The sequence below is a fragment of the Clinocottus analis genome, unplaced genomic scaffold, assembly GCF_023055335.1.
Source record: "Clinocottus analis isolate CAN_PGR_092001 unplaced genomic scaffold, fCliAna1.0.p SCAF_20, whole genome shotgun sequence".
Taxonomy (NCBI): domain Eukaryota; kingdom Metazoa; phylum Chordata; class Actinopteri; order Perciformes; family Cottidae; genus Clinocottus; species Clinocottus analis.
In genome coordinates, this window is record NW_027175932.1 from 6,054,404 (window position 1) to 6,076,522 (window position 22,119).

Below are 22,119 nucleotides of genomic sequence, written 5' to 3' on the forward strand. Positions count from 1 at the left end.
ATGGACTGTCTGCTATTTGTCAGTGTGTGTGTGTCTGTGTGCGTCTGAGTCGTGAGGACAGCTGGCAATCTGGCCTCTGCTCAGCACAAAGAGGAGGGGGCTGGTTCACAAAGAGAAAGTGTAAGGCGTGTTTGTGTGTATGGTACACGTGTCGGAGTGAGAGGCACGTTAGCGTGTGCTGAAAACACTTTCAAACAGTTCATTACCCGAGCAGTTGGAAAGCCATTTGCCAAACTGGGAGCGGGCTGTTAATAAGATTAAAATCTCTCAGCACCCCACCATCAAGCAAGATCCCCCTGGTGAAACGCACACGCTAATGCACAAACGCACATTTCTTTCTTCCCCGTTAAAGAGCTTTAGTTGATGAAACCAGAATCCTTTTTTTCTTTCTTTCTCCGCTTTGCTTAAAGTCTGTCTCTCTTTATGTCCAGTCTCCACCTGCTACAACCAGAAGTCCCATCTCTAAGAGCGCTTAGTAATCAGCAGGCGTGTGCGTAAGCGTCAACATGCCTCCATGGTGCACTTTCTATTAAATTTTAATTAGCCATCCCCCCTCCCTTTCCTTGTATACGAAGAATATTAAGTACATTTATGGTGTGTGGTTGTGGCATAGGACCTACAGATATGTATGAGGAACACGGAGGAATAGAGGGAGAGCGGGAGGAAAAAGACAAAGAAAAGCACGAGGAAGACAAGGAATCAGCACAATTCATTCCCCTCAGTTCCGGCGTGTACCATATTAAGGCCATTACAGGCTGCCTCTGTCAGCGCGTTTGGAACAACACGTTCATTAGTTGGAGGTGGAGGGAGGGGTGAGGTGAGGATGAAGCAGGAGGAGAAGAAATGACGGGAGGCTGTGGATAAAGCTCTACATTAGCTGGTACCCAAGACTTGTTGCTGCAATAACAGATGCTGGGGTTTTGAATCGCTTTTCTTCTTTTTCAGTATACATTTAGAGTCATAAAAAGATATATCCTGCAGGACCTTTGGCTCTAAAATATGAGGAATCTTTACAAAAAAACTGAAAATGCCAGTGTTGTCTTTTTGACATGTAAATGGTGTTTTCACATAAGCCAGCTTAGTGTGGATGTCGCCTTGGTCTTTACCCCTCTCTCTCTCGCTCTCTCCCTTGCTCGCTCTCTCCCTCTCTCTCTTCCTCCTTCCCTCCTCCAAAGCGGCGCATTTGTCTCTCCTCTGGTAATGAGGAACGGTCTGCTCAGAGACTTAAGCTTCATCAGCAAAGACCAGTCCCATCATGCTTATGCACAGCAAACACACACTCCCTCTGGCTTCATCAGCAAAGACCAGCGTCATCATGCTGCACACACATAAACGTACACTCACACAGACACGCACACACACAGTCAAGACCATCTTCATATGGCATTGTATGAATGCACACAGAAGACAGAAGCAAAGGAGAGGTGAGGCGCTGAAAGAAGGAGGGAACAGAGACAAAAACAATTCAGCAGAGGTGGTGGTCGGTGGCAGAGAAAAGAAAAAAATGGAGAAAAAGGACAGAGGGGGGAGGAAGAGAGAGATAAAGAGACAGACACAAGGTGACAGGGAGGGAGACAGAAGCTGAGCAAAGTGACAGTGTACTGAAGCCGGGCCTAAATACAAACAGTTTTATCTGTTGACACCCACTACCTCCTGACACGGCCGTCAACCGTACTTATTACCACATTCTCTGTAGACGCACCGGCATGTCACCTCGACACACATACACACACACTGGGGTTCAGACACAAACACACACACAAAACCAAAAACTGTTTATTTTTGCCGGTGCGCACAAACACAAATCGCAGCTGAGAGACACGCAGAGGCTGGGGCGGTACACTTCGGGACAATACACAGTACACAAGGTTCTTGTACAATTCACACGCGTAGTAATTTCCAGTAGCAGACAGGTGGTTGCGCTGGTTTGAACTCTGGGGCATCTCCGCAGTGAGCCTGTCAGGCTGGTGTTTAGCCTAGCTGTGGACTAAGGGGCTCGTGAGTTAGCTAAGGATGTTATGACAGCACTGCATCCTGCCTCCGTGGGTCAACGGGCAGCACGGAGCCCCACCGCATGTGTGTTCATGTTATGGGAGTGTGTGTGCTCTAAGTTTGGTTACGTCTCAGTGTGTCCTGAAAAACATAACCTAAAATTCTGCTGCGCCACCAGACAGAAAATATTTCCACAGGAAAACAGGTACACATTTATTGTGCACGCACGCACGCACGCACTCACGCACGCACGCACGCACGCACACACACACACACACACACAGACACACACACACACACACACACACACACAGTTGTGTCTGGTGTGTCTGCCTGTTGTGCTTTCGGTAAAGTTTTGTCTACTGGTGTGCTGTAGTAAAAAATAATAAAAGTATGCTATTAGAATGGTGATATGAGGCTGAATCCATTGGTGTATTTCATTGCTATCACACACACATTTTCCAATAATCCCATGCGTTGGCAACCAGCGTGGACTCACAACATGAAAACGATCGTAAACGTGTGCAGAGCAGAATGCGACTGCTTGACAGGTAAAAGGAAGAACATATCTAAACTTGACTATCAATATTAAAACAACTGTCATTTTCTTCAGGTCACTTGCTAAACAAGCAAACAATATGTGCTTTAGATCCAATCTCAGTGACAGCTAATTATTATAGGCTGGAGTGGATTGTTGCCAAGCAACACTGAGTATTAGAAAGTTTTGTTGTGCTTTCTGTGGAACGATCTGTGGTCTGGTCTTCATGAAAGACTCTCCAACAACATCACCTTTATCTCTGACTAGAAATCAGCATAAGGAGAGACAGACCTGGACACATAGGACAATCAGAGGAGATCAATGGAGTGACAAGGTTGAAAGGAGGCGTGAATACACACACACACAAACACACAGACGTGACATTGCAGTGACACACAGTTCTGCAGAATAGGACTGAGCCTCTGCACTGTTTCTGAGCAGATGGTCTGTGGTTGTCCACTTGTGTGTCAGGGTTGAGGTGTGCGTATGCGTGACCTTGACCCACAGGCTGACATCGCTGCCAAACGTCCAACTGAGAGACGGCCATCGGACCTTTCCATACAGACACGCAGGCTCACACACATGTGAGTTCTATCACCCAAACGACGACGACAACCCTCACAATTGAGACACTGTAGGCATTCACAGTATAGACACTGGAGTCAGCCACAAGGTGGCACTGTTTCCCCATCCTTCTTCATGTTACATGAGAGAGAGAGAGAGAGAAAGAGAGAGAGAAAGAGAGAGAGAGAGCGAGAGAGAGAGAGATAGAGAGAGAGAGAGAGAGAGAGAGAGGGGGAGGAGAGAGAGAGAGAGAGAGAGAGAGAGAGAGAGAGAGAGAGAGAGAGAGAGAAAGAGAGAGAGAGAGCGAGAGAGAGAGAGAGAGAGAGAGAGAGAGAGAGAGAGAGAGGAGAGAGAGAGAGAGAGAGAGAGAGAGAGAGAGAGAGAGAGAGAGAGAGAGAGAGAGAGAGAGAGAGAGAGAGAGAGCTCTGCAGTGCTGGTTACTGGCCGCCTCCTTAGTTTTAACTCAGATCAATGGTTATTACTGTGCCCTTGTCCAGGTCTCTCTCATCTCCCCCTTTCCCATACAAGCACATAGATGCAGCAAAACAGCAAAACAGCAAACACACACACACACACACACACACACACACACACACACACACACACACACACACACACACACACACACACACACACACACACACACACACACACACAGAGCAACATAAAAGTACATGGGTACAGAGGCAAACATCTGCAGCCTTTCTCCAAAGCAGGCTTCCTGCTGCGATCCCTTCCTTTCCTCATTTCACTCTTGTTTCTCCGGAGGTGGTAAAAAAAATACTGATAAATATTCTGCTTAAAGTCCCTCATCCTCAGCCTGCTTTTCACTGCTCACTCTAGGAGGCCGAGGTTAGTTTCCTCAGCATCTTACCAAGAAAACTGTTCCGTGTTTTTAAAATGATGACTTTTTGGTAAGCCACAAATGCATAATCTTAACTTCCTCATATGTTCCTATACAGGCCGTATGGTCACTTCAACTCACAGGTGTGAGCTACAGAGCGCGCTTTATGAATATGCATGTCCTAAACATAAATATGGTGATTTCAAAATGCTGATTGGCTTGGCTGAGTGAGCAAGGGATACATATCACGAGTGGGTACGTGTGTGTCGGTCCGTGTGTGTGTGTGTCGGTGTGTCTTGGAGCCGGAGGCCGGCCAATCCAAAAAGCCATGAATGTGTAAACAATGCGCTCTGCAATTCCCAATCAACACCTCCACACCGCCCACGCCTCGTAATCAGAGAGCGGGAGAAAGAGAGAAAAGACAGAGAAGCCATCACTGGCATTTCTCCACAATCAAAGTTGACAGAGGGTAGAAATAACATACTAACCAATGGTCCTCCACATCCTTACAGTTCAGGACATTTCAGTTTACTTCTTTGTTTTTGTTTTTTGTCCCTGGAAGGAAACTTGGCTGGCAATGCCGGCATATCACAAACAATAGCAACGTCCAAACAAAGAGCACCTATCCACTCACACATACGGCACACTCTTAAGGAGCCTGAAAATTAAGCTAATTAACCATGCGACACGGCATACCAGGCGAACGCGCTTTACAACAACAAATAAAAGATGCAGGAACACTGAGGTTAGGGAAGTTAGCAGATAGTTGACACGCTGCCTGAGAAACAAACAACGTAGAAGGAACCACAATTAAGAAAGAGTCCCTCTGTTAAAATAATACACCATTTTATTTGATGTTCTCAAAACCTGAATGTTGGCTTTCAGCAGGTCTTCACAGTAAAACCTCGAAGAAGCATGTCACAGCCTTAGCTGATTAAAAAAAAACAATTTAAAGTTGATCTATTTCTATAACTTTTGCTTCTCAAGAGGAGAAGAAAAGAAGCAAGACGAGAAGCACAATAGAAGTAAACTGATACTGATTCTCAGCTGAAAACAAAGTGATAATATTTTAATATCTGGCTGATACAAGTTTTCATCTGTCCTTCTCAAACAATCTTTCCATATTTCAACTTCCTCTTCTCTCTATCTGTGCCTCTCCCCCTGTCATCTCTCTCTGCTATCTTATATCCATGCTGTCTCCCCAACTACTTTCTATGCCTTTTTCGATGAAAGACATATTTTCTATAACTTCTTTTCAGTTAGTTTTTCAATTCCTCCCCCCAAGCCATCTTACTCCATCTTTTCCATCACCCTTCCTCTCACATACTCACTTCTGTCAAGGACACACGCTTTTGAAAGAGGAAAGAAAAAAAACACACATGCATACTATGAATCACCAAACTCTGTATGTCTTCTTTTCTCTTTCTACCCTTCTGCTCCCTCCCTCCTTCCTTCTCACAAAGATATCTGAGGGCTGATTCCCCCCCATGCCTGTCAGGGCTGGACATCACTGTGCAACAGCAGGTAGACTCACAAAATATAAATGTATGAATTCGAAATAAACACTGACAACCGTGCGCACACGCACACATGTACATTTGCACGCACACACACACACACACACACACACACACACACACACACACACACACACACACACACACACACACACACACACACACACACACACACACACACACACACACACACACACACAAACACACACTTGCTTGACAATCTGTCTGACCATCTGCCTGCCTTGTGCATTGATATAGTTGCCGTCTGAACTTGAGGACGTTGTGTGTGTCTGTGCAGGTGTGTAATAGGGTTGGACCGTTGGACCGATACATCAGTAGATTTTAACTGATCACCAGCCAGTGCATATATTGTTTATTTCAGATTTAATGGCTTCATAATTCAGTTAATTAGATTTTATATTTCATGTATATAATTAAAAACTGTTAACTCCATCATTATCAGTGATTGTAGAACAGATTCCAACACATTAATATGTGCTAATATTATCATTCAAAGGTTATTATTATCTTGGGATTCGAGAGTGAGTCCTATGATATATGAGACTTTATCACCATGACAACAGCAAAAAAGTGAAGGCAAACAGCAAGCACTTATAAAGTGTTGGCAAGAGCGTAACAATTTAGAGACACTGACTGCACAAAATATCTTCTACCGGCCAGTACAAGGTGATGAGCCTTTCCAGCCTCATGCTGCTGGAAACCAAGTGCATGTACAAGACAAGTCAAGCCAAAACTAATATTACCAGCTCACGGTTGTATGCCTCCACCAACAAGTCCAGTTGCAGTTTATTTCCATGTTTGACCAGAAATGTCATCACTTCATCCTTTTATCCGATTAGACATTGATGAATTGTCATAATTCGCAGATCAATTCTTGAGCTGTGGCCACGTGTGACCCTGTAAAAAAGGTGAAACGACTCTTACCTGGCGAAGTCGAGGTCAGCCTCCCTGGACATGGTGATGTTGGTGAGGTTCTGTTGCAGGACAAAGATGTTCCTGCACATCTTCTTGATACCAGACTCGCTGATCCTCTTGAAGTACTGGGCCCCGTTGATGAGAATACAGGAGATCAGATGTCCCAGACCTAGTGGGAGGAAGGAGAGGAGAGGGGAAGAAGAGAAAGAAAAGCAGGAAGCAGGAGGGAATCGAGAAGAAAAGCATCGTCGGTCAAGCTCTTTTTCACATTGGATTCCGGTACTCAACAATCTGTGAAACCACTTGACACAAGTGAACGGACATTTAAAAAAAGGACGGCTGGTGGTATTTCTCAGGCAGCTGTTAATACTTCACCCCAGGCTCGTGCTGACCTTCAAAGATGTACTGGAACTTGTGCTGCTGCAGGCCGGCCCCCATGGCCTCCTCTATAGCCGAGATGTCCTTGTTCAGTTTCACCACCAGCGGGTCGTAGTCCATGCTCTCCACATTGGCCACGATGGCATAATTGCCTTGCTTAGCTAGGGGGATCAGGTAATGGAAACAATGCACCCTGGATCCAGACGAGGTCGGACAAAGAAGTTGAGGGATGGGAAGGAGAAAATGGAAGATTAGATGTCTGACTTTGTTCTTTTTACATTTCAGAACTGATTTTTCAAAATTTTCCAAGAGTTATCTAGTTCCATTAAGTTCTCTCAGTTCACTACTATGACCTGTGTTGAGATAGAACATATTACAAGAAAGGAGGAATACACTGTAAAGAGGTGACAATGTAAGAGGGGTATTTTTTTAACTTAAGATATGTCCTTTGTTTGAAGTATATATACCTACTCTAATAGCTATAATTTTAAAGAAATCATTACGTCTACTACTCATAATGTAGCCACTTATCCCCTGCCACTACATCACTGCTGGAAGCTTTTCAGACAAGACTGGTTAAGGGCAATCTGAAAAGCACAGTGCTACATTAATGTGTGTTTTACAACAGTTTGAGCAATAATACAGACTAAAACAAGCATTATATGTAAAGCCTACAGCCAAAAAAAAAATGGTTCCACGTCAGGTCTTGTATTGTCTTCTTCCAACCATGGGCCAATTGTGCCTTCAAGATCATTCGTTAATTATGAGAGTGTATATAGCTCATCTTTCCAACTAAACTACTGCATTTTATGAATTTCATAATTTATTTGATCGCGATTTAATTTCAGAGACTGTTGAATAAAGATGTGTCACAAACATGGCTTTATGCACAGCTCCGGTGGAGTAACTGTGTGATAGTTTTTCTATTCAGTTTTCTTTCGTAAATAGGTTCATATCCAGCTAACACAACAAATGCTGATTTAATGTTCCAAGAGAAAAGTATCAGACAATATTTTTTAGATTGCATTTACTTTTTGTTAACTGTCAAGTATCAAACCATTCTTGGCTAAAAGCATAAAAAAAAATACTATCTTAAGTGTGTCCATGTTAACAATTTATGCCCATGGTACCACATTTTTCATATTATTTATTAGGCTGTAATGGCAGAGGGAGTGGATCTTAACACATCCTTTAACATTGTGCTACATCTCTCTGCCCTTTTAAACACCTCCATCATCGTCTTTGGTCCTTTCGGTCCAGAGAAGACTCATTTCTGTCAAGACTTAAGGAGTCAATATGCTCATAATTCCATCATCACAGTGCCCTGAGCAGAAAGGTAGAAAATTATATGGGTGAATGTCTCTTCCCCCTAAGGCAAAGCCAACAACGACGCCACATTTTCAAAGCCCCCGTCTCACTTCCCTCTCTCTCTATTCAATCATTTCTTCCACTTAGCTACTGTATCTCCCTTCTTTAACCCCCACCATCACTTTAACCTCCACACTCATCTCTCTCCCATCTCCTCTTCCCTCCCCTCTTGCTTGCTTCCTCATGGCTTCATTTAACCGGTACCACTATCAGGGGAAATTCGCTAGATGGGGAGAGTCAATGGAGTGTAGCATATAGCTAGACATCAGCCTCGAGGAGGGTTTTCTTTTCTCACCGAAATCATAAACAATATTGCATAAGCTATACAATAGTCTTAGGGGAAATGGTGGAACATGGTTTGATGGAAGGAGGAGGAGAGGGATGATGGAAGACTATTAGTGGTTGTGGGGGAGCGAATATATGGTGTGTTAAATTAACTTGACTATTGACATTCACACAAACACATATTCAAGAGTGTAAAGTATAAACTGAACTCCTGAACTTTTGCATTTATGGTGCCACTGATTATTTCTGTCCATAACATTTAATGTTATACCCTCTAAGCTTGTACAGCACAATCGTGGTAACTGGGTGGTAAATGATATAAAGTCACACAGTCTGTGTTTTGTTCAGCTGGGAAGTGACACAACTGAGTAATATCAATGCACCCATTCCACATTTCTTGGGAAGAAGATGAAAGTGCAACACACACTGGCTGCTCGCGTCATTTTGACGCGTGTCAACTGAAGCACATACATAGAACACACCCAGCGCATGATACAGACAGAGATACTAATCAAGCTGCACTAGCCGGCATGTGGCAATCTGGGGAGAAAATGTAATTAACTATGGTGCTTTTCTGTTGAGTAAACATGCATCCATCCATGAAAAGAAGACAGTGGCACATCTTAACTTGTAACTCATCAACACACTGTGCCGGCTTACATAGTAAACAAAGGGTGCGGTTGTTTTGTTGCACGTCATGCTGCTATAGTGTGCGCTGAGCTTTAAGGGCTCAGGTTAAGTCAACCCAACCTGCTATATAGAGATTATAAAGTTGTAAGAACTGAGAGTGTAGTTTAATGCACGGACTAAAACAGGATATAGGTCACATATAGGATAGATAATAAGAGCAGGAACACGTTTTACAAATACACTGAATTAAATAAGATGCTTTATTCATTCTGACTTTTTTTTAAACTTCTAAATGTGAAGTTTTTCCCAAAATAAAAACAAGCTCTATTGCAGTCCCACAGTAACATTGACTTTAGAGCATTCAGAATGGTTTTACCGGAGAAACTGAGGTCATCTGTCACCTCGAGGGGTATTAACACCATAGAAAACCCCAACGTCTGTTTTCGTTTCTGAAATTTCTGTCAAGTGTGGGTGAGTTTTCTCCTGCATACCTGACCTCCAAGTGCAGTGCCAGGAGACAGCGGTCTGCAATATCCTGGAACCCCCTTGACAGGTCACTCAGGGTCTGGAGAATCTGCTCTCTGCTCCGTTCACTCTCACCGACCACCTGGCTGTCCGCTGAGCATGGAGACACACCTGCATGGACAGAAGAGACAGGATGACAAACAATGACACCATTAAAGACCTCGGATGAAGTTTCAATGTCTGGATGCTGCTGAAGAGGGCTTGAGCAAGCTCCCGAAGTCCCTTCAGCTCTAGAGGTGTTGCTCTACATTTGAGCCTGACCTCTGTGCCCACACACACTGAACTGTACTCCAAAGTTAGACGCATTCATGTCATTTCATATCGATGGGATCAGTTACTGAAAATGACACCGGCTCATACAGTACACACAAAGGAAAACCATGAGCTTAACTTCAACGTCACACACGCTTCCTCAGTCCTTCAGCATGTGCTTGTACTTTCTTCTCGCCACTTGTGCTGAGACAGCAGAAGCATGTGTCAGTGCCTGCATTGTATACCGAACAAAAGACCTGTGTGTATGTGTGTCTAAGAAAAAAGAGAGAGAGAAAGAGAGAGAGCCACAGAGCATGATGAGTGTATATAAATTCAGCCCGGTGTAGATCAATGGCCATAAATTAGCAAGTAGTGGAAAGGGAGAGAAATTGGCCCCGTCAGTCATATGTAAGTCTATTTGGTCAATGAGGCGCGAGAGTGTGTGTGCGAGAGTGTGTGTGTGTGTGTGTGTGTGTGTGTGTGTGTAGGTGTGTGTACGAAGAGTGACTGTTGAGCAGGAGAATGCAGGGGTCCACGATCGATGTGCCGCATTCAAAGCCAGCTCCCCAGTTACTCTTCCTGCCCTTCCGAAGGTCACACGTGCGCGCGGGTGCACGTGCACGGAGCAGAGTGGCAGCGAGTCTTGACTAAGGCCAACATAAGCTGCGCATTCGTCCTGACTCTCTTTTACTGATATTCACCAAAAAGATGGGACGTGCGGTTACAGGAAATTCGATCTAAAGTTGTTGGTTTTGCCCATCGTACGTGGGTTCATTCACGTATTGCCGCATACCTATGGTGAGCCAACAGTAGTAAGTGCTTCTGTGTGCTCATGTTTGCACATGTTGGTTGGGCTGATGAATATGTGCTTCTGTCCCCATTACAGTCACTCTGAATGAACCCCGATAGAAGGGAGAGCGCATTGGCTTCCTCAAACAGCAGTGAGGTATAGGCCATGGCCATACAATCAGCAAAGCAAACACACCTGTGAATGTGGTTTGACATCACTGACAGCTGCGCTTATTGCCTGTGTGTCCAACATTTAGAGATAAAGGCTGCAGAGCGTGTTTCTTATTAAAGGTGTATGTATAAGTGCACTATATGTACATGCTGTGAACTAACTTGCTAATTAACTGTCTTCTTGAGTAAACTTCATAAAGTGTGTGTGTGTGTGTGTGTGTGTGTGTGTGTGTGTGTGTGTGTGTGTGTGTGTGTGTGTGTGTGTCATTAAAAACCCCCAACAACTTTGACTCTGGCTTAAAGCTTAAAGCTAACTTTAGATATCTACTTAAGTTTGCAAAAGCTAAGCACTGGTCATTTCAGTAGACATTTTTCTCAGAAAAATCACAGATTTTTAAAAATATATCTTAACACAAAGACCCCGAGGTTTTTCACTATTATTATCTGTCCTTGCTCATTTTGAGCATATCTCTCACCTTTAAAAAAAAAAAAATCTGATTCATTGTTTCCATTGTTGAGATAATTAGTAGACAGCAACATTTTAGGCTCATAATCAGTTACTTTTCCCCCATATTAAAGCAGTGTGAGAGCAAAACTAAGTCTGCCTTAACCACTCAGACTCAAACAAAAAGGTCAATCAACAATTATGAAATCTTCACTAGTGACCTTCTCCAGCAGCAGAAATCTGCGAGCCGAGGATTAGAGCTTGATGTCGGCAAAAATAACCGTTAATCCGGCTAAATGAGCCACAGGAACAACAAACAAGATTGGTCCTAACAGAAAAAATCCACAGTGATTTCTCAAGAGAGCGGAGCATAATGACGTTAATAGACTTCATGATTGTATTTAGCGGATGCTGTATATTCTCCCTATAGTCATCTTATCAGATCATTAATAGAAACACAATATTGCCACTCAGACTGAAAGCAACAACTACAAGACAGCTGAGTAACCTGAATGATCTAGGACTTCATTTATGTCTCATGGCAGCAGTGGGATGATAACAACATCGACAACAAGTGTTTGTTGCAGCTGGCAGTTTCTCGATTGTTTATACAGATATAAAACTGTCATTTTGATATATATACGTATAGTCTTACATAAAGCACCGGACAAAAAGCACATCTATATTTGTCTGATAAAGACCATTTTGCCTTCTCTTAGCTTGCGTTTGTGTGCGAGACAGAGCAAGAGCATTTCACTTGCTCTGCCTGCTGGAGTGTTTTCCCTCCAAAAGTGTGTGTGCACATAAGCGAGTGTGTGAAAGTGACTCGAAGGCTTCTGCTTCCTCTCATGTGCATTACACTCACTCACTTTGGCAGCAGAAAGGGGAAAAAAAGAGCTTGCTGTGGCACACACTGCTGGAGGTCTCTCCAGGGGGCGTTCGTGAAACACACACACACACACACGCGCCCAAAAACACATGCGCGCAGACACACAGAAACATAGACAAGTGCTGATTCCTGCCGTCCCCCCCGGCCTCGGTGCTTTGATGATGCGAGGGAGGCGTCGCAGCATGGGGGGCACCATTAGAGTCAGGGACAGACGGGCAAAAGGAGACGACTCATTGGTCCTGACTGACAACTTTCTTGCCCTCTTTTCTCTTTTTTTCTGTACTGATCAAATGTGAGGATATGTTTGTGTGTGTCATGTATCTATTTATGCGCTCATGTGTAGGTATGCGTGTATGTGGGCGCTGTGCTTATCCAATTATTTTCGAATCCCATCTAAGAGAAACGTCTGTTGCTTGCCATCTGCAGAAGATGAGGGTGGCAGACATTAAGGGAGAAGATCAGTGATTGAATGTGCATCCTTACACACACACACACACACACGGACAACTTGTATGAACACGTGTGGTGTGGGTCCATTAAGGGGATAAACAATATATTAAGAACACAACACAACACTATCACTTGACATTTTCAGTGGCATTGACAAATACAAATGCTAAAACATTTGATAGAAATCATGATCTGTTTCGTTTAAAAGGCACAAAAAGAAGTAACGTAGAAGAAAATGGAGTTAAGGAAAGGACAGTATCCTGCAGTGGTGGAATGATGAATGATTCATAAATGACTGGGTAAGAGAGAGGGGAGTTATTAATTATTTTGCCGCCTCTGGTGGAAGATGAACATTTAGATCCCAACTTCTGTCCAGAGAGATAGAGAGAGGGAAGCAAGAAATAACAATTAAGAATGAGACTAATAGATTTGTATATGCAAAGATCCCAAATTGCTTAATAGCGACTAATTAAAAGGGAATGCTTGACACATGCTCAACTTTTTGGACATAAACAGTCATAAAACCCTCGTGGATGAAACAAAAGACAATATTTCAAGCTGAAAAAAATCAACACCATCTTCTCCCACTGCAACTATCCCTCGGCCTCTGCAGTGAATAAGAATGAGTTCTCAGTCAACTAGCTAAAGGGAAAGACCTGCACTCACCATAGTCAAGGTTAAAAAAGTGTATTCCATAAGCCCTCTGCATGCAACAGAGCAACTAAAGAGAGAAGGAACTTATTCCCACTAGGAGAACAACACATGGTTACTGTACAGAAACCCTGGAGTGTAGATTAGGGGCTTGTTTCCATCTAATGATGGTCGGGCCTCCTGAACACACACATTTGCACACAAGAAAATTAAGTGTTGCTTGGCAGCAAAACAGTCTGCAAGACGGCTCATCAAACTGTTTATGATCTCCTATTTGCTGGTTTTTGTTCAGTACACACACATGCAGCAAGGCTACCAGACACACTGGCAAATATTATTAAAAATGTCTCAAATTCATATAAAAACACAGCAGTCAAACGCTGCCATGCTGCCATTGCCCCACAGGCGTCTGTGTGTGTGTGTGCTGTAAATATTGTCAGAGTGGATTAGAAGTCCAGTCCTGCGACCAGATGGGTGATAAGACCCTTTCTGCAGCCACCTTCACGGCACATCACCATCAGTGGTCTTTCTGCGCGCACACACACACACGCATGCACGCACACACACACACACTTCATTACCAGCACACACTCTCACTCACATATACATACATATATGTATGTATACATGGACACCCACATACACAGGCTCATCAGACAAACAATCTGACACTCACAGATATTCATACACAAAACTGCATGTGCACACACTCTTAAATGTATTTTTTATACTTCAGTGCATAACAATGTGTGTAACTACACATCCAGAAGGATTCAATCACACAGGAAGGTGACCAAACCAAACATCCACTGAAGAGATTACCCAGCCATGGACAGAATCCACCAGACCCACACCACTCAAAGAAAAGAGAGAACAGTGCTCACAGTGATACCCGGAATGAGGAAGAGGCAGAAGGAAGGAAGGATGCTAGGATGAAAAAGAGAATGAAAAAAGAAAGGGCAGAAGGACAGAATTACCAAGACAGGAAGAAATACAAAGAAAGAATGAAGCAAGAAAGTCAGAAAGAGGAATGAAAGAAAGAAAAAGCCAAAAAAAAGAGGGAGAGGAAAATGAGTTGTTCATACCTGACTGCTTCTGTAATATAAAATCCAATTTGGAGAGGCATAGACGTGAGGCGGGGGGGTGAGGGGAATGAGATAAGGTGGGGTCCTTTTTCCCTGCCGTACCCTTGTCCCATCTTACACAGTGCATGCTTATGTACACACACACACACTCACACGCTCACACACTAACACCCATACCAACACGCACACACGTAGTCCGTCATCAGCTCGGCAAACACTAAATAATGAACAATACGGAGGCTGTCCCAGCATGATAAGTGACTGCCCTATCCTTCCCATTAGTGCCACCCGCCAGAATTAATGATAATTATGTCACGTCCCTTCCCGTACTTTTATTGAATTCTTATCTATGAATGAACGAAGAAAGCTGGCCTCGGAGTGAGAGGGAAGGGAACAGTATAAAAAGAGATAGTGACAAAGTCAAGCCTAAATAAGAATATCTGAAATTTCTCATTTAATTATTTTATGCCTGAAAGAGAGCAAAACAGTGCAAGTTCAACGAGCAATCGAAGCTAGAGAGTTGTGACCATCGCAGATAATGCCTGAAGCCCCTCCCTCTCTCCCTCCACCCACCTTCCCTCCCTCACTCTCTCCCTCCCTCCCTCGCTCTCTCCTTCGCTCCCAGCAAGGTGCAATATTTTCCCGAGCTCTGCCAGAGGACCAAGATACTGCAGCGAGTTTCCTCAGAGTCACACAATAACTACAGAGGTGAATGGAAGAGCCGCACAAGAAGGAGGCAAGAAAGAGACAGTCAAATATGGCGATCAATGTTACAGTTTTGATCCAGTGCTGTCTGACCCATATGAATCACAAATACAAACTAAATGGATGTCAAATTACGTGATAATCACATTAACTAAACATGACCGTTTATGTTTTATTGCACATGTTTACTATAGTCTCAATGATACGAATAAGAGACAAAAACAAATCTGGCCCGACTATAAGAGTGATTAATGGGAGTATGACGAGATTGCTATGATGTGATGTTAATAAAAATATATATATATGGACTTAAAGAACATTACAAGACGTAAAAAGCTCTAACAAGAGATTAGGCATGTTGTTAATGTGACAATGAGGATAAAAGCATTACTGTTAATGATGAACTAGAAACACACACGTATACATACACCTCATTTTGATCAGTATTAATGACACGAAAGTGATGACTGAGTAGGGGATGTATGAAATGCTTTTGAGAGTCCTGAATTAGAGTAGACATTTATGCACACACACTCGCAGAGCAAAGATAATGAGCGTGTGTGTGTAAAGTGTTCTTTGACAACTCCAGTAGAGAAGGTAATGAGTGTGTGATAATATAACACACTCAAACAATAACTTAATGAGGCACAGGTAAGAAGCATTGCTAAAAAAGGGCTGCAGCTAAGGATGAGAAAGCCTCGTATACCCGTGACTGTGACCCTCCATAAACCATCCAGACACTGTTTTTTAATCCGCAGTGTACTGATCAATAACTGCCTAATGACCTGAGAGACGAGTGGCAACGTCTCCTGAAAGAATGTCCAAGGTGTAATATTGCTCTCCAGGTGTCTCCAGGGTTTAAGCAGCACTAAAATGTCATACTCCTTAAATCTGTTGGAAATTATGTGAAAACACACACATAAACTCAGTCACTTCCTGAACAGAAAAACAAAACAAAACAAAAAAATGGGGATAAAAAATGACAGCAAGGATAATGAACTTGTTGGTGCAATGCAACAATCCGCCAAGCAGAATTCATGTGTCAGAGTCAAAGACAATAATTAAGTTTACAGCAACAGATGTCTGCGTTGGCGTCAGTGCGCCGGGTTTAGGTGCAAAATCGACTGCATATGTAAATGCTCACGTCAAAAATATCACAAAGTTTTTCCTCGTTTATTTTTTCATCAACTGAGTCACACTTTGAGATTCATCCAGTCAGAAGGAACAGTGTTTTTGGAGAGAATCCAGTTTGTTAGGTGATGAAAAGCAGCATGCAGTCTGCCAATCACTTTGTACATACTACCGAGGGATGTTACAGCTTCTTGCCTATGTGCAGAGATATGACAGATCCATTATGCAAAGAAGTATGAGAACTCAAAAGAGTTACATTTTTGCCAGGAGAACTAGGAGAGAAGGAGATGAGGTGACGGGTTACAGGTAATAGCCACAATTTGAGTCATTGGTAATGATCGAAAAAGAGTGAGTTGAGCCGTACCGTGCAGTGAAAATGAGGCATATGACAGAAAGTATGGGTGATAAGGCGACAGTATACATCATAATAACTGATGGTTTTCTTGTCATAGCTGATAACTTTAGGAGCACCCTCTCCTCCCACGCACATTTCTAACGTCAAATTAGCTCTGATGCTCCCCCTTACTTACTGGAGGCATGAGGCAGGTTGGTGAAGAACGTCTTGAGGCGACTGGCCAGCCACTCCATGCTCTCATGAAGGTTGGCCAGAGCCTTCAGGTCACTGACATCCCGCAGGATCTCATTCTGGGGGATTAGCTTGTCTCCCAGGTTCCCGGTCAGCACCTCCGACTCCTTAGCAAAAGCCGCCCTGTATGATGCAGAGAGTGTCGGAGTTTGGGTGTTAAGACGGACACACACAATATCTTGTTGGCAAAGAAAAAACATTATTTGGCCATCACTCATACAGCAAACACCCTTCATCAAAAATGATTGCTATCAAAAAAAGGGCAAGGTCAATTATGTCTTATGAGCAAGAGTTATGAAAGTGAAACAGTATTCTACGACAGTATTCAGAAAATAACTAGTTGTTGGTTTGCTAGTTGGATTAAAAAAATCTAAAACGTCTACGCCGCGGAGGCAGCGAGCTGCTTCCATTAATGCTACAATAGATGACAATTTGTATAATACAAAACAGAATGGAATTGCTGAAAGTAATGGATGTGCAAATGTTTGTCTTCATCTGTTGATAAAGTGTTTATTTGAAGAGGTGTGACGTTGTATAATAATCCCATGCTTGTGCGCATACTGATGTGGGACTGAATGTGGGTACAAATATAATAGAAACAAGACATATGAAAAGACTAAGATGCCAGGAAGAAAAGGGCACAAGAAAGTTACAGCGCTCAAATACATTGTGTAACGGTAGACATAGTGACTTTAAAAGGAGGAAGTTGCTTGGAGCTAAACAGTTGAGGGGAAGGAAAAACAACAGGTGATGGAACATTTAGAAGTGGAAGACAAACAGACGGCAGAGATTTACAGGGTGGAAAAACAAAGGCGTAGAGATCAAAACCCTCCTTTTCAGTATATTTACGAGCACTTGTGGTTTAGGAAGGACAATTGACTCCGGTAACTGGCAAGAAATGCGGGGGAGAGAGCGGGGAAGCTGGATGACTAAATCTCAACACAGCAGTGCTGCAAACACATGGCATGTGGACCGGCCTCCAGAGTCACGGGATGCCCACGAGATCAAGATCCTCTGAACAACAAATGGGTACAAAGAAACACCAGACAACACAAACACTTATTCTCTTACGCACACACAGCCATGTGTAGTTTATTAATGAGGCTTCATTAACGCACTGGGTTGCCAGTCGTGCGGAAGCTAATCCCCATTTCACAGTGATGAAAACATCTACGGCTCTCAAATCAAACAGTGTTATTGTCTCCCCCTTGCTATCTCCGAGCCCTCAGTGTGTGTGTGTGTGTGTGTGTGTGTGTGTGTGTGTGTGTGTGTGTGTGTTTGAGAAAGGGAGTATGGGAGAGGGAGGGAGCGCGCACACAACAGATTGACTTTCTTTGGCCACATAACCAATTTATTTATTTACTTTACTATTCCGCTTCGATGAGCTCCAGTGTTCCCTGAAGAGTGCGCACTTTCAAAGGCAATTTCGATAAGACTGGCCCCCGCGCCCCTCCTCCGTCTGCTCTCCTTATATTTTCCTATTTTGTTCTTCCCTCGTTTCCTTACTTCCTTCAGATAGAGGATGTTTAAAAGAGCAATCATGACTTATTTCATGGGTGCATCTTAGTCAACAACAGAGGGTTCCATAATATGCGAATAAAAGAGCAAAGACGGGAGGGAGGGATTATTTGCACGATTGCTCAAGGGTGGTGGTGTATGTCTATGTCTGCTTACTTGTGTGTGTATATAGTGTGTGCTTGTTACTCTACTTGTTTGAGAATAGGTTCTTCTACGACAGCATTTTGAATGGACATATGCACATTTATCTGAAATAGTACATATGTTTTGTGTGCGTACCGAGTGAAGTCCTCTTCATCCTCTCTCTTCTGTCGCGTCTGTCTGGGCTGGGCCATGTTTGCCCAGTTCGGGAGCGACTGGAGCAGACGACTGATGTCCTCGTCTTTAGACCAGGAGGCACTGATGGTGAGCTTCTCCTCACACTGGACGACGCCCCTGACGACACACAGACACGATGACATTCAGAATGGAATTTGTTCGTATATTTAGAGGTTTCTGTCATGAAGTGAGGTGATGGAAGAAATCTGGGAAACGTAACACTTAGACCAACCCCTGCTCGAGAGCCATGCAGCAAGTGCAGCTTGGAAGTAGTCGACTGCGTAATATGAAAAACTAATACGTGTCAGGTAGCTGAACACGAGCATCTGTACTGACATTAAAGTGGTTTTACAGCAGCTCTGATTTGGCGTGAAGAGAAATTGCGGCAGCCTGCCAACATATATTTGCTTTGTGTGCATATGTTTGGGTTGCAAAAACTGCGAGGTACCGCAATTAATATCATAAAACACCTTGTAGACGAGACACATATCTACACCTCAAACACACACACACACACACACACACACACACACACACATACGGTCTTTTTCATGTGTAAATACACACCGGAACACAAACATACGCAGCACACGCACACACACACACATACACTTTGGCAGCCTCGGTCGGGCTTGTCTTTATCACTGCGAGGCCCCGGTGAGACCGAGGCTGACCTGTGATGGAGTCCAGATGGACTCCCAGCAGTCTGCAGTCCTCTTCCTGCATCTCCTGGCCAGTTCATCACTCCCTCTCCTACCCCTCTGTATTCTCTACCCCCCATCCCTCTTTCACCTGGCCAGGTGCTACATGGTCCTAGGAGAGCACAGATGAATGGCCTTTAACAGCACCAATGTGCGTGCGATTTCTTTTGTGTAAAAATAAATAAATAATTCTAAATCTATGAAGCATTTAATGCTGTGAGCCTTCATCAAAATCAACAATAACATCTTCAACCTTTTGCTATAAAAGTTTTGCAGCAATAAAGACTCACAACAACCTAACGACAGATTTATTCCTGCAACAGTTTTAACAATCAAAGAAACTGACATTTTTGTGCATGGTACATAATCTAAAAGCAAATCGTTAAAGTGGCTTTAATCCTGAGGGATTTTGGATCCTAATGAAGGTGAGCTAGCCTCCTCCTTCTTTTACCTGTAAGCTGTGTTGCAGATTTCCTTGTACTCTTTGAGCTTGTCGCAAACCATCTCCAGGAACTGGTTGGAGTAGGCACTCAGGTCTTGCATCAGGCTCATCAAGTCCTGGATGGACTTCTCCACGACCACTGTGCTCTGGAGGCAGAAACGGGAGGAGAGCAATGAGACTTTGGTTGGTTATATTTAGATGATAAAATAAAAATAAAGGAGGATTTTATGCAAGTGCTCAGATGGATCCAGTCTGCCGCAGTGCCAATAAAACAAGATGGCTCCAACGTCACTTGTCTGTGTCTCCTGCAGCTGGACTGATGACGGGTGCTGGACAGCTTGTCAGAAGTTATAACACTGTATCGCTGGAGCGGACGACTCGTTTTGTATTTAAGTGAATCGGTGTGAGTGCACATATTTGGGTGCGTTTAAAACTTCTCTGTTGTGTGTGTTCTCAGGTTGAAAATGAGTGTGTGTGTGTGTGTGTGTGTGTGTGTGTGTGTGTGTGTGTGTGTGTGTGTGTGTGTGTGTGTGTGTGTGTGTGTGCGTGAATTTGTCACAGTGCAACCATCACCGGGAGCCACGGCAGGGCCGTGACAGCAGCCATTACAGATTAGCCACTCCTGCGTGACTAATAGCTGGCCCGGGAACAGCAGAGCAGCTTCACATCCCCAGACACACTCACACATGCACGCAGGGAGCAAACTTTTCAAAACACACACCTTTGAGCAATTCAAGAGCTGTTAAATGAGATTACAACTCAGTAGGTTCCAGTTTGCCTGCTCCTAGCACTTAACCAATCTATCCTACAGCTCCAATAATAGTGATAACTTGCTATTAGTCTGGTGATAGCCTTGCTGCACTCACTCTGAAACTCGCTACGACTACAAACGCAGCAGAGTGTGAGGGAGAAAGCAGTGCAATACCGCACAAAGATACACAGAGAGGGGATTTTAAGTTAAACAAGGGATTTCTATTCATCATTCATAGATTCTTAATATTCATCTCGCTATTCTTCCTGTGCAAACTTAATATGGAGTTCCATTGTTTAGGTGTGAAATGGAAAAAATAATAGCTTTGTCAAAGATGAATAAAATGGAAATGATATGTGGTGGGCGCAAACAACCGCAGGAGTGGAATGTTTTGGCAACTAGAGGCCAGTTGCTTGCTTTATAGTCTTGCCTGCCAGAACCAAGCCGAACACAGGCAACCAGATAATCTACTTCAGAGTCAACATCTCGTTTTCTCGTCAAATGCTTATAAATATATAAATACTGAAACTGTCAGTCTGTATAATTTCAATAATATGCATGAATCTTAGACAGGTACATTTGCTATTTCAGCGTATGTTTTTTTTTCTCTCTCCTTTTTTAACTTAAGTCATACTCAAGGCCGGTAGCTAGTTGCCTCAGTGTCTGTAGGGGGCACTAGTGTATTGATCAATTGTTCATTATTTGGATTAATTGATCATCGGAAATATGGAGAAACCCCTGATGTGATGAAATGATACCATTATTAATAGCTCTTTCTGTGTTTCAGTTTATCCCCATCCCAATCTGACACTCACACACACACACACACACACACAACTGAGGGGAGTAATGATCCATAGCAGTGCTCGTGCCCATGGAGCGCTAACCAAGGCTGTGTTTCTGCCAAGGGAGCACCCTCCACTGTCCATGCCTGACTCCCTGTCAGCCTGCCACGGCAGGAAGAAACACACAGACCCTGCAGGAGGGCTAGCTGTTAGTGCAGCTCTGGCAGCAGCTACCACATCTTAGTGTAGGCTGGTTGCTTTGTAAAACAGCTATTCTCCACCCCGTGGGCGAGGGTAAGCCGAATAATTATTTTGGTCATTACTTCGGACAACGGCACACAGATTTACTGTACAGCTCAAATTATTTGACTCCTTTATTTTGTCACATAATGTTTTATTCTTTCTCATTTAATTGCTATGGTGGTCCTTGCAATTTCTTTTTAACAATCAGTCGTGGGCCTTAAATAAAAAAAGAGTGTTGAAAACCCCTGCTGCAAACCAATTAACACTGTAAAAAGAAAAGCATTGTCAATGACACGTTCTGTTCCTGTGACTACGGCAATAATGCAGAGATAATAATATGCAAGGCAAGTTCATTTATATCATTCATAAGGTGTATAACGTGATTCACATAAAACCATTACAAGCATCAAAACAGAATGCTTGCCTCTTGCGGCATCGCTTCTTCAGCAGAATATTGTAAACTGGCCGCGCACAAGGAACCCGTCGCTCCGTGACACTTTTTTCTGATCGCTAGACGAAAATTCAGTTTTTTTGCTCGCCTATTTTAGGGAGGTCAGATTAAAGGGTCGAAGGTTGAAAGGGATTCAGAGGAAAACCTTTAGCATGACTGACAGTATAAGTTGAGTCCAT

At 43.4% G+C, this 22,119-nt stretch overlaps 1 protein-coding gene across 1 annotated transcript in view; it reads right to left on the reverse strand.

Moving 5' to 3' along the window:
- exoc4 (exocyst complex component 4) overlaps window positions 1-22,119 on the reverse strand; it is a 102,453-nt gene that overhangs the window by 6,555 nt on the left and 73,779 nt on the right. Inside the window, exons 14-19 of the mRNA XM_068586867.1 lie at window positions 19,720-19,856; window positions 18,529-18,684; window positions 16,676-16,854; window positions 9,544-9,688; window positions 6,784-6,962; window positions 6,401-6,560 (exon numbers count right to left, since the gene is read on the reverse strand). Of these exons, the coding sequence (XP_068442968.1) occupies window positions 6,401-6,560; window positions 6,784-6,962; window positions 9,544-9,688; window positions 16,676-16,854; window positions 18,529-18,684; window positions 19,720-19,856 (956 nt within the window). The remainder of the gene's footprint in view (window positions 1-6,400; window positions 6,561-6,783; window positions 6,963-9,543; window positions 9,689-16,675; window positions 16,855-18,528; window positions 18,685-19,719; window positions 19,857-22,119) is intronic.